General features: G+C 39.4%; 1 protein-coding gene across 6 annotated transcripts in view; it reads right to left on the bottom strand.

The window, feature by feature from the left end:
- Dscam3 (Down syndrome cell adhesion molecule 3) overlaps nt 1-13159 on the bottom strand; it is a 346778-nt gene that overhangs the window by 164793 nt on the left and 168826 nt on the right. For all 6 annotated transcript variants that reach the window (XM_033467267.2, XM_033467265.2, XM_033467262.2 and 3 more), the window contains exon 3: nt 2793-2882. In XM_033467267.2, coding sequence (XP_033323158.1) covers nt 2793-2880 — 88 coding nt within the window. In that variant the 5' untranslated portion in view covers nt 2881-2882. The remainder of the gene's footprint in view (nt 1-2792; nt 2883-13159) is intronic.

Here is a 13159-nt window from a genome sequence, read left to right as displayed (position 1 = left end):
AATTGCTGCCAATTCTCTATCGTCGTTGGCAGTCGTCCATTTTTCCTCCCCTCTCACCTGGCCGCCGGTTCGACGGCCCCCGACGCGCGAGGAGGGGTCCAAGAAATTCATTCGTTTCGGGAAAGTTGAATTTCCTCGAGGCTGAATACCTACAGAACACCTCCGGGGGTTTTTTGATTGCCGCGACGGATCTTGAAGGGTCGAGTCTTACGATTTTATGGTAATGGAAGGGTTGCCGAGGACCGGAACTGACTTTTGAGGCGAAGGAATATTGGGCGCTGCTAATGAGGCCGGGACAAGGGTGATGCGATTGGACGAGCTTTAATAGCTGCACCGAATTATCTGAACCAACCTTGGTTCGTCCAGCAATGAGTATTTAATTGTTCAATTTGAACGCGCAATATTATGTACAGCACTTCTTGAAATTAATGCATTACCGTCCGGATGACTGAAATAATCATTTTCTTGATTGCTCGTGAAATGCAATTTGATATAAAATATCTGATAATAAAATTTATTCGTGTAACATATCTTACGATTTACTTCAACTGTCTACTACTTTATATAAGCTATATATATTTTTGTAAAGTAATACAATAACCTTAAAATATGCCAGACACGCGCAAAAGTGTTGATTCGCCTTGCTGCGATATTCAGCCACTTTAGAGGGGGCAAATTCGAAGATAGTTTTTGGAAACGTGGTCGCTATAAAAGTATTTGTCACGCATCGTTTTCTGTTGAAGGGTTGAACCTCGAGGGTTGTTTTTATATCGCCGATGCGAACGGTCGCCGGTGAAAAAAATTGGTTGTCAGTGGGAACAACGTACGTGGCAAATATTTTTTGGAAAACTATATCGAGGTTTAACCGAAATCTGGCGTGCGATAAAAGTTACCAGACATTTTTGTTGTATCTCGGAAACGGGTTACGCGGTCTCGATGAAGCTCGGCGCACCTTTGAACAACCCTTGCTGTATTCGTGTGGGCAACCATTTTGCTGCCAGTCACGTACTTTCGACAGTTTCATTAATAATGTCTTGATGTACAGAATATAAGGTTCCAGTCTGCGAATAAAATCCATCAATCTTAATTTTCCATTTTCTTCCAGTGCGAAATAGATTGCCAGTCAATTTTTGTTCCGCGCAACGGTAAATAATCCACGTTGCTAATTTAGCAGCTCAACCCTTATCAGATATTTAGCGATATTTTAAAATAAAAATATTTTATTCTAATAAAACGGCCTAAGTCTCGTAATCCGGAAATGGGGGGTTCCCGAGGTCATCCGAAGCAACTTTTTCCTTTGCGAAAATGCAATCCGCGGCTCCGTTTACGAGTTATTAACAAAAAAACAGTGACCAATGAGATGCGAGATCAGCTGGCGCGAGACGGACGCGCCAATGAGCGGAACATCGGAACTTCGTGCGCTGGTTGACTGGACCACCTCACGTCAGCCGAGCTCGTCTCTCATTGGTCACTGTTTTTCGTTAATAACTCGTAAACAAAGCCGCGGATTCCATTTTTGCTAAGGAAAAAGTTACTTCAAATAATCTCAGCAATCCCCCATTTCTGTATTGTGAGACATTTTTGGGACATTCTGTACAATGCCACGTGGGACGTGACACACGTCCGATAAGGATTCAAACTGTCTGTTTTGCTTGTTGAACACAATATCGAAGCGTCTGCATGTATTTTATTATCTTAAAATCATATAATATAAATGTATAAGTAATCCATGAATTACTATTTAAGATTTATGAATAAGTCCACTCACTTCAGCTCATAATTAAAAAAATATCGCTAAAGACACGCGCAGAAATCTTGAAAATGTATGAAAAGTCTATTGAAATTTCGGTGGCCTGGCAACGGAATAAAAAATAGGATCGAGTTCGGTGATGGAAGTGGAAGCCAGCCCTATTCACGTACCCCATATGACCCATGGATAGGCCACGCCTGTCCCCGTCTCACCTTGATAATAGCCGGCGCGAGGGGTGGAAAGGGATCTCTGTTCCCAGGGGGCGTGTTCGGGGGTTCAACTGTGTATAGATTAATGGACAGATAGGGCTGTTATTATATGGGTCCTCCTTAAGACAATGGACTCCCGGCAATCTGCGATCTTTTTCGAGGCCTGAACGGAAGGGTAATTTGGATTCGGTTTCTCTCGGAGGCCCGAGGCTCGCGATAACGTCGACGTCTCGGTGTTTTCGAGCTGCTCGGTGATTGGTTTATTGAAACACTCATGAGAGAAACGGGTCTCCTTTTTTTTCGGCAACTGCCCCTTGTCTTGCCCGACCTATAGTTCGCGCTATTCAGTCGAATGCTTTCGAGTGGACGATAAGTATCGCGAAATAATATCAGATAGACTGAACACACAGTTTTGAAACGCTTCGGAGGCGGTTTATATAGTTCGAAGAAAGAGTATGTGATTTTTAAGTGATTGCAACTCATGTGCAGGGATCTGTTATAATTCTAAACGGTAATTTTTCGTATCGGTAGTCTTTCTTGTGAAAGATACAAGTTAAAATTGATTGCAGTTTGTAATCTTCGGAGATCAAAATATTAAGCTGTATATAACAATTTTTTCTGTGAACAATAATGATCTAAATTGATCACACTTTGTTTCATTTTATCGACAATAGAAATTCTTTGTAGAGATTAGCAGTTCTTTCTTAGGAAGATAATAGTATAATTTTGTTTCATTTTCAGACTGTTGAATTCGTTGAGTTTCTTTGTTGGTCTTTCCATTGTCGAAGGGTTCGAGCAAAGCTTTAACAAAAATCAGAGAATTCGGTACTCACCAGTCAGAAGGAAGAGCAGCACGGTCGAATTCATTCCCGAAGCCAAAATTCGTCGAAGTGGAATCAATTCAACGCATTCTCGGCGCATTCCTGCAACAGAGAGCAAATTGTTTAGCGATTCGGGCAAGAAAACCGTGCGGCCAGTTTATCACTTTTCGTTTGCATTCGTTTTTTTTCGCCGCGCAACATCAAACGTTCCCGCGCGCTATCAACGAGAACATACGTAACGCGAATCGAGATTTCCGAGAACTTTGAAATTCAATCAGAATCGGTTACAAGTTCGCTAGAAGAACAAGTTCGTGATTTACAATTTCAATAGAAGTAATAGAGACGTCGAAACCGCAACTCGTGATAATTAATTCGGTAGAACGCGACCGTATTCCCAATGGTCGTGCTACGATTGCATAATAAATTGTATAAATTAATTTGTTGTTTCTTCAATTACGGAGCCAGCCCATCAAAGCTTCCGCAGTCCAACATTCGTCCCGTGAAAAAAATGTGTAGCGTTGGAAAATCGGGAGACGCGAGATTTTTGTTGCGAATCATGATGTGAAAGGGGCTCGGTCGCTTCGTTAATGATAAGCACACCATTCACGGAAAGTGCACTGTGCAAAATTGTTGCCGCAGAAGTTGGAAAGCGGGTCGCGGTCGATTCGTTAACGCGTTACGGAAAAATCCCATAAAATCAAAATAACGGGAATAATTAATGAGAGCGAGATTAGAAAATAGAAATGTCCCGCAATGTCGAAATCCCGGATGCAAACTTGTTCGATGCGAGCGACGCGGATCGCGATGGAAATGAATTTCTGGTCAAAGGATGCGGTTACGGTCGGTGTAGCGGGAAACGAGTTAATGATGGGGAAAAGCCGCGACAGTTTTACGGAGACCCGTGTAGAAGTTGTTCCATTGACAAAGGCGGAATAATTCACGGGACGACCGCTATGGACGAATTCAATAAATTCGAGTGAATGGGCCGGCGGAAGCGTGACGCTTATTACGGCGTCGGGTTTAACAGATTTTACGGGAGTGTTAACAGGCACGGGGCAAATTAGCATGGTGCCCCTACATCTGCCGACCATTAATCAATTAGTACGTTTCCGCGTGTGCACGAGCCACCGTGTATAACCGCCGTGTCCACCGACCGAGTTATCATCTCCGTCTCTCCCGTTCTATTTCCCTCCCCCTTTCTCTCTCTCTCTCTCTCTCTCTCTCTCTCTCTCTCTCTCTCTCTCTCTCCTCGCCGGCGTAAAATTTCGATCGAACGGCCCCGTTAAATGATCGCAACCGAAAAACCGCGGAGCGACGACCAAACTGACGTTTAATAACGTTAATAACACGCGGAATCGGTGGAATCCGAACGGCCGGATAACCTGCACACCCGCCAAACTGTTCCATTTTCGGTTCATTACACCCGAACGCTGAAAAGACACTCGAAATCAATCTTCTCCAACGACGTTTTAACCTTTCGCGTCGTTTCATACAGCGCGGCGCGCGTAGTAACGAATTTTTCGACCACGCGATTCATCGATCTCTGGCACAGAAATTAATATTTTTCATAATGAATCTCGCGTGTTGTCGCGCTTTCATGATTCCCACGTACCGAATTAAATATTTCACAATGCTGTTAATCCTTCGCAATCCTTCGCGCACGGTGCACGAATTAAAAGCGTTTGTTTCACTGCCACAGTTCACTAATTTCCAACACGAAAAATTTCGGTCTGTTTAAACGGAGGTCGGGAAACGTTATTGTTAACTTTTATTATGATGATTCTTTGATGGGTTCCGTTTTAAATATGCCCGCGCACGGAATTAAATGTTTTACAATGCTGTTAATCCTTCGCGTCGTTCCACTCGTGAAACACGTGGATGGAAAATTTGTTCGACGGCAGAATTCGCCGATATTCGATGCGGAAATATTTTTTGACTATTTCATCGGAGATTCAAAAACAACGACGAACATTTCTCTGACAATGCGACTCATCGATTTCCGGTAGAAAAAGAATTTGGTCTATTCAAAAGCCGTTTTTGTAAAACATGTCCGAATTTTTCAACTTTTCATTTCTGCCAGCTCGTTAATTTCTGCTAGAAAAGTATTTCTCTCTCTCTCTCTCTCTCTCTCTCTCTCTCTCTCTCTCTCTCTCTCTCTCTCTCTCTCTCTCTCTCTCTCTCTCTCTCTCTCTCTCTGTTCCTGTGTACTCGATTTTTTTCTGCGTTGAAATAATATTCTCCGAATCGATTCGACTAACGTAAGAATTGCTTATCCATCGACGAGATAAGAGTTAAACGGAACGATCGAATTTTCCGATAGATTCGCGCCCGAGCAGCCGGATTCTTAACCGGCCAGTACATAATATAAAGGTTTATGCAGTCAAAGTGGGCCGCTTTCCGCGAAATGAAATTGCGTTAGGTAAAAGCGATTCAGCGTTTTCATTGGCCGTTCCGGGAGCTTACTTCCGAGTGCGCCGGCGAATAAAAATGGAAGCCGCACACTTCCGGCCATCGCATCCCGTCGAATTGAAACGTATTAGCCTCGGTGTAGGTACACGTATCAGCCGGTCGATAAGCAATAAGATTGATGGTGCCGCGGCTAAGATATTCATTTATTTCTGAGGAGTGACGTGCTATTTTTCAAGGCGTCGTTCGACGTCCGTATAATACATTTATCTTAATATTTCATGCCGTCGAGGGGAGAATCCGGAAGGAAAAAACGACCACGGTGTATTAATATCGTCAAAGACTAGTCGATGCAAAGACGACTCCATTTGAATCTCTGTACTCTGAGAACATTTTCAAGCCATCGAAAATTAAAACTGTTTGTCGCGGATGGCTTCATAAGAATGACAAGACTGAATTTATTTAACACTTCGTCGACATTTTTACCTTACTGTGTACTTCGACCAAAAGATTTATTCAATTTCTGCCGATGAAAGGGTCGTCATTGAACTGCGGATCTTCGTGCAAAGTAAAAAATTGTTACCTAAGTTGCAAGACATAGGAGTCAAGCACAGGTCCTTTCCTTTCTTTCATAATTTTAACAAGTTCAAATTGATACGTGAACACATTCTTAGTTTCTTTTAATATTTTCACTGCTTTTTGTTAATCGATTGTGATGTTGTATTCTACATTAATAACACAGACATATAAAATCTATTAATAATAACAGATTACATGTATACATTATTATATGTAGCATCGCAAAATGCAATATACATATAATAGATACTATATATACAAATAATATATATAGGTGTACCGTAATCAAATTTAAATTATTTTGCTTTTTTATCATCTACAATTTTTTAAATGAATTTAAATAATTAATATTTCTTCTTGTAGTTAATAATTGGGTTATAATGGAATAAATAATATACTATTAATAATTTTATTTGCCGACGGGATAAACTCTTCGTTATATCTCCTCATTTTTGCTATAAATGCATAAAATTCGCTGTCCGGTCATCATAACTCCGACGATTTTTAAATAAAATATATGAATAAAAATACACGATAAAATCTGTCATTTTGACCGGCTCGGTAGGTTCAGCGTTGAAATCAAATATTCGTATTTACAGTAACATCGTGTGTTTATGCAGCACATTATCTCCAGATCTACGGGAGGACTCCGACACCTTGTCCTGGCTTAGACTGTATTTAGCCCATACGTGGTACAGATTTAATGAAAGCTTAGCTTGCGTGTGGCACAGATCTAATTTAGGATTAACTTAGACTGAAATCCAGGCTTAAGTTCCGACAATCAAATTCGATTTAGACCTAACCTAGGACTAACTCGGCTTCGAAGCTGACCCCTGCTTGAAGCGATATTAGGCGGATAGTATTGATTCCGGCCTAACAATAGCTCAGCTGATCATTTTTTCACGCCCCGGTTGCGTTAACTGCACTTATAACTAGAACGCGGTATTTTGTGCGAAATGAAAATTGTCTGCATCAATTGCAAGGAATAGAAATCAAGGATGTTGTTAATTCAAGTTCATTCACTTTGAATCATTCTTAATAGATTTGGAATAATACAATGACGTTTTAGGATGCTTTTAATAGTAACACTACTTTTAATCTGCAGTCCAGACATAACTTCGCGCTTTATTTAGAAGCACATTTCTGTCGCGAGCTTGGTCCCGATTAAATCTCAGTCTAATTATAATTCAACAGTACATATATAGCTGATCGTCCTCTAGCGGGGTCAATTTTCCTTGGCTCACAAATCCAAGTTGGATTTAAAACAAATTCAATTTGAACCTTAGAATACTAGCAAACGTGTCTAATCGACGATTCGGCCAGATTTAATTTAGATCAGATTACCAGATCCGATCTAGTTCTAATTCAAACGATTCCCGATGCTCTGGCATCGATAATCCTGGCACGACGAGGCTTCAAATAGCATTGTCATCGATCAGAGAAGCTACCACTCTAAACGCCACGGTTCTTCTACGTTTTGTTCCCGTGTTTCGTAGTAATTTTTACACTGACAAGCGCGCGGCCGTTTCATTAATTTGCCCAGTTCAAATTCCGGCCGGCAAACAGTCATTCCGTTGAGTTGCAATTAATTGGCTCGCGCTGCAAGTTTTCCATACGCAAGGATTTGTTGTCGATCCTCGAGGCCTCAATGCGAATGCTTGTCGACTGTTGACATTGCGTTTAAATTGGAAAAACCGGGAACGAGAGAGGGAGAGAAAGAGAGAAAGAGAGAGAGAGGAAGCAACATGGCGAAAAAACGCAATAATCTCGACGATTTCGTGTCGGTTATCGCTGGGCGGGCCCAGTTTGTTAGGCGCGCCGAAATTTCGACTACGCGGGCACGTAATTTCCGCGGGTGTGTGCGCGAGCGATAGTGAAACACGAAGGGCGCTGATCGATTAACGATCTTCGCGTGCAATGTGTTCCCGGGAAAATGGAATGCTCGGGAAACAATTTCACCCGCTCACGGTGCACAATTAAACAATAGGTGGGACAATCAAGATAATAAAGAATCAAAAAGATCGAGAGAGAAGCGTCTATCAATGTTCACGCGATTCAAGAAACCTCTGTAGTTGCACCGAGGCCAATTTAAATGAAAATTTATGGATCTATTCAGTTTTCATTTCGTTGTAATTCCTGCAGATATTCTTTTGTATCATATGTATTGTACATTCATTTTTGTTGGCTATTCGATCGGAACCAAAATAATGAAAATATTTCGTGTGCTAAAAAATAGATAGTTCCTCTGAAAAAGTTCAGTAAAAGCTCGATTGATTTTTATTAAATGTTTCATCCTGGTAACAATTATTTTCTACCATTCCAACATTCATTTCTATTCCATTTACACGTTCCAGTAAATCTTTGACGCATTCTCGTGAAACATGGAATTTTAAATAAACTAAAATTGGATCAATCAAGGTATTAACAAAATATGAGCAAAACAAACGCAACTAAATTTATGTATACGGATAAAATCAAATTCCAAGCTAGTTGTAACTTAGAAACAAATTGCAAATTTCGTGCATTTTTTAGGATAATAAACGAACATGTAATCGCGTAATTTTTTAATAATTCTAAATACTGAAAGAATAAATGAATTCTTCTGTACGTTATAATTGAACTGTGGGTTTTTATGCAAAATAGAAATTTTCGAAGACGATCGCGAGAAACAGAAATTAAATAAAAATAAATTGTTTCTTTTAATGATTTGTATAAGTTGTAAGTAACGCAACAAAATTACTTAAATTCCTCTTACGTGTTCAGAATTTTTTAAATTCCAGCCGCCACTCGGCTGGCACCATGAATGCAGAAAATCTGCAGTCCGGTCATAATCGATGTAGAACGTTTTAATTTCGCATAGGAATCAGCAACCGATTTATAAACATTATCGGAAGCGTCGGAGTGTTCGTATCCGGGGGTCGGCGTTCCGCAAATGAACATTTCGAAGCCTGGCGTGAGACGATACATTACAATCGCGTTCCCCGGACGATAAACCGATTTTCCTAAGAGAGGAAAAATTCGAGGCGAGACCGTGGTCAGCCCATAAATCATCCTTTCGAAGCCGGTTTCTTGTTCGTAGCCCCCGACGCTTCGTCAGGCCATGTGCCGTGGATAAGATGCGGTGGCGGGCACCGTCGGTAAATCCTTGTACACGCACCATAAACCGGGACAAAATACGATCGACCAGGGAGCTAGGGGGAACAATATTTGTCATCGAGCCGCGGTGTCGTCCTCGGAAAATAAGTATGAAGGGGTTATGGCTGTCTGAACTCGCCCCCACCCGCAGCCGTGATCCACGTTACAACCGTTGCCCGGATCGTTTCGTATTGTTTTATTCAATAGTAGCTGCTGCTATATTAACATTTTATCTACCCAAATGACTATTAATCCTCCGGCGTCACGCTGGGTCAAAATGTCTTTTTTTTTTTAGAAAAATGATATCTTCGCGAGAAGAATGAAATTAACAATTAATTCGATATACTTGGAAGTGAGATATCAAGTTCTAATATAGGCAACGATGTTCCAGAATGTTCAAATTATATTCTGGAATTATTTGGTCTCTACATGATAATCCCAAACGAAATGATTCATGTTACTCTGGTGACTTATTGGCACACGGTTGCGCTCGCTATTGCCGTCGAGGAAATTATTAGCGACTTTTTAACTATAAATTGCAGATTCTCGAAAACTAGAACGCGTTAATATAGTTCTGTCTGCAATAGAATTATTTTCTTTCTAATTATTAATTTACTCACACACACAATTGTATTAAGGTATTTCAGGCTCGACAGGATTTTTTCCGAAACGCGTGACGAAGAGCAGGGTTTCTACGATGAGGGTTGCGCAGCGCGTTTGATCCCGGATGAATTACTCTTCACTCTTTATGGAACGTTAGTTCCAGGCTATTCGAAAATACCGCGCGCGATTTAAGAGGGTGGTTTTGGTAAAAGGGTGGCACGACGAGGAAATGCATTTTTGTTTCGTTCTTATTTGAGGGAGACGTGAGAATATTCACTAAACTTCGGGGTAGTATTAATCATTTTAAAGCGGCAACGTTTAGGTATGTATTCGAGTATTCGGAAAGTGAGAAATGACACAGTTGACGCCACCGCTGCGTCATTGGCCGTGACGGTGTTAATAAAGTTCCAGTGACGGATGAGACTCGATCCAACTTTGATTTTCATGACGGCTCCGCTTGGAGAATTGCGATTATTTACTATAACATATTGCAGATCTCGCTTTTTTATCGTAGCTATTAAAATAGGAAAAATTCGGAACAGGAGTTTCATAGCTGTATAAATACAGGGTGACCCAGGCTTTAATGTTCGAACTTTGTTAGCGTATTCTATGGCACAAAGTAAGAAAAAAATGTTATGTAAACATATAGTAGGTCATACAGAGCTTTATTAAGAAGTTATAACAAAAATTCAGAATAGGAATAGTAATCAACGTGCTGTTACTGCGAGCATTGGCTTGAATAGATCAGCACATGCCGTGTGTTTATGTAAGCTGTGTTTATTAATACATTTCGAAATGTATTAATAACCGTTGTTAACAATACATGATTGACATCGATCGAAGATTTTTTTTTATTTTTTATTATTTTTTTTTTTAATTGATTACTATTCCTATTCTGAATTTTTGTTATAACTTCTTAATAAAGCTCTATATGACCTATGTTTACATAACATTTCTTTCATACTTTGTGCCATAGAATATATCGACAAAGTTTGAACATTAAAACCTGGGACACCCTGTATTATCTAATCATTGTACAATGCGACAGAAGCATTCCCTGAAAAATCCTGGTGCATCTCTTAGGCTTTCAATTTCATCCACTTTCTTTCCCGGATATCCTGAACCAGGGAGAAGTAGGGCAATATTTCTCATCGAAGGGCAATGTCGTCCTCGGAAGATAAGTACGAAGGGGTTATGGCTGTTTGAATTTGCCCCCGCCTGCAGTCGTCATCCATGTTACGACCGTTACCGGGATCGCTTCTTATTGTTTTATTCAATAGCAACGTACGCGGCCGACGGTGAATTCACACTGTATTCCCGGTGAATTCTCGTGAATTGCTGCGGTTTATCGTTCCCGCGAACTTGTGTCGCGAACCGTGCATGTGCAAACCATCCTCTACCCGCAATGAATTTTGAAAAGCCTCGCTTGAAAACAACGTAAGTATTGCCGCTCTTCCGCTGCATGGTTTTTCCAAGATAGTCTCCAGAATTATTTTTTGCAACTTCATGGACTTTATTCCGCGATGCTGTTCCCGTTACGAGGTTACTTTAGCTCGAATGTTGTGGCTATTAACTCTTATCAACCATACTTTCCCGCGCCCCCACACGGCGTTATACTAAATTATCTAATATGCTACATTGTCCCGCCAAAAGTAACCGATATGTTGGGGTCCCGACAAACACCAAATACAAATTGCAAATGTTTATCTAGTTCTAGATAAATTGTCCTTTGAATTTTGTTCTCGGTATATGAAATAATAAAAATATGAAAAATTAAGCTTTTAATAGAAAATAAAATAGCATTTAATGATAAGTAAAATAGTAAAGTATTCGAGTCATTTATGATTTCAATATACAAATTAAGGGTTAACGTGGTTAGCATGATACTACATGATATATTTAGTTAATTACTAAATAGATTGATTAGAAATAAGTCTTCCTTCATAGATACATTGCTGTTTCATACCTGGTCCTCGTAGATTTTTAGAAGAGTCATTTTCCTCTTCAAAAGTTGAAGAATACACAACGATGCAAAAGTTAATTATTGGATTATAGATAAACAATGCACTGAGCAGTATTGTTAACACTTTAATACTTAATTTGTATGTTCGATAGAAAGAAATTATTCACTTTACAATGCGCGCTCACAATTGCACGGTGCACTCTACTTTTAAACATGACTGATGCTACAAACTTAGAAAGGCGATCCTCGGTAGAACAGTGGCGTTGCAGATGGCGCCACAAGACATATGAGCCGTTTATTTTGAAAGTGGCATAAGTTACTTTACCGTAATGAAAAGTGATGATTTTTTAATGTTTATACGAAATTATTTATACTGAGAAAAATATCAGTATCCTGAGATAACAAATACAAGTAAATCTTCTCGAAAGTTAGCATCCATATTTTTAAACATATTAAAACGCAAACCCTTAAATATATCGACTTAAAAACAAAGTGATCAACTTAAGAACAAAGTGACTTATGCCACTTCCAAAATAAACGGCTCATATATTGAATATCGACTGCTAGATCATAAAATGGTCTAGATATAAAACGATCCGACATTACCGTTCCACCGAGATTGATAAAAAAGAATGTTACAGTAGTTTTTAAACATGCCACTGAAGAATTTCTATACTATTTTTAAAACATATTTCGTAGATTTAAGTAAATATATTTAGTAGAGCATCAACTTTAATATAACTTGTATGAATTATACAGTTAAAAATTTTGTAGAACGTATTCCAAATTATCGTGCATCATTTTCACGACAATTTCTCCTTGACAATAAATTTGAAAATAAACATTTACTACCAATCGTTTCAAAACGATTGTAACTTTCTCGTTTTTCGCAACGGTTGATCATTATCCTGCAACATCAAGTTTAATTTATAAGAAAAGTTGCTTATGTCTGTTTACAGATAACACAATATTTCTTGCATATGAACAAGTCATTGTCTTAAGATTAAAAATCCTCCGGGACACTGATTATCAGCGGAACTCACCGCGCGTTTCAAGATGAAAGATATTGGGTTGTCCGGAAAGTTCGTGCCGATTTTTTAGGAGAATTAAAACGCAGCTCATTTAAATATTGGTATACATTTATTAAATTATATAGGTAACATTCTGTTCCACAACCTTTCTCCATCTTTCATGCAGCTTGAGAATTCCGTTCTTCCGGAAGCTCTCAGGTTTTACGGCAAAAATTTTGTCCAAATGGGTTTCTATCTCAACCAAAGAGTTAAATTTTTTCCATTAACACGTTGACTGCCGCAAAAGTTCTTATCAGGCCACGTCACCCGTAATTCGGGTGACGCTGATTTGACTACTTACAAAGGATTTCCGAAAATATTTCGACAAATATTCTACAGGAGGTAATGAAACTATTGAATTCTTATAAAAATGGTTTATTAAAAAGATTATTCGCAGTGTATAACATTAAAACATTCTCTGCAAAGTTGAGGTTGATCAGGACAGCTTGGAGAAAAAGTTGTTTGTTTTTTCAGATATGCTCGTGCCTCTGATCGGTCCATTTCGTATCTTTTATTTGAACTGTAGCTTCCTCAGTATCATCAACATTTCTTTCTTCTTCCATGACCAATTCTCGTAAAATCTCGTCAATAGTATCTTCATAACATTCATTATCACTAAGATT

Source organism: Megalopta genalis, chromosome 1, assembly GCF_051020955.1.
Source record: "Megalopta genalis isolate 19385.01 chromosome 1, iyMegGena1_principal, whole genome shotgun sequence".
Lineage (NCBI taxonomy): Eukaryota > Metazoa > Arthropoda > Insecta > Hymenoptera > Halictidae > Megalopta > Megalopta genalis.
This window is presented reverse-complemented; position numbering and strand designations above follow the sequence as displayed.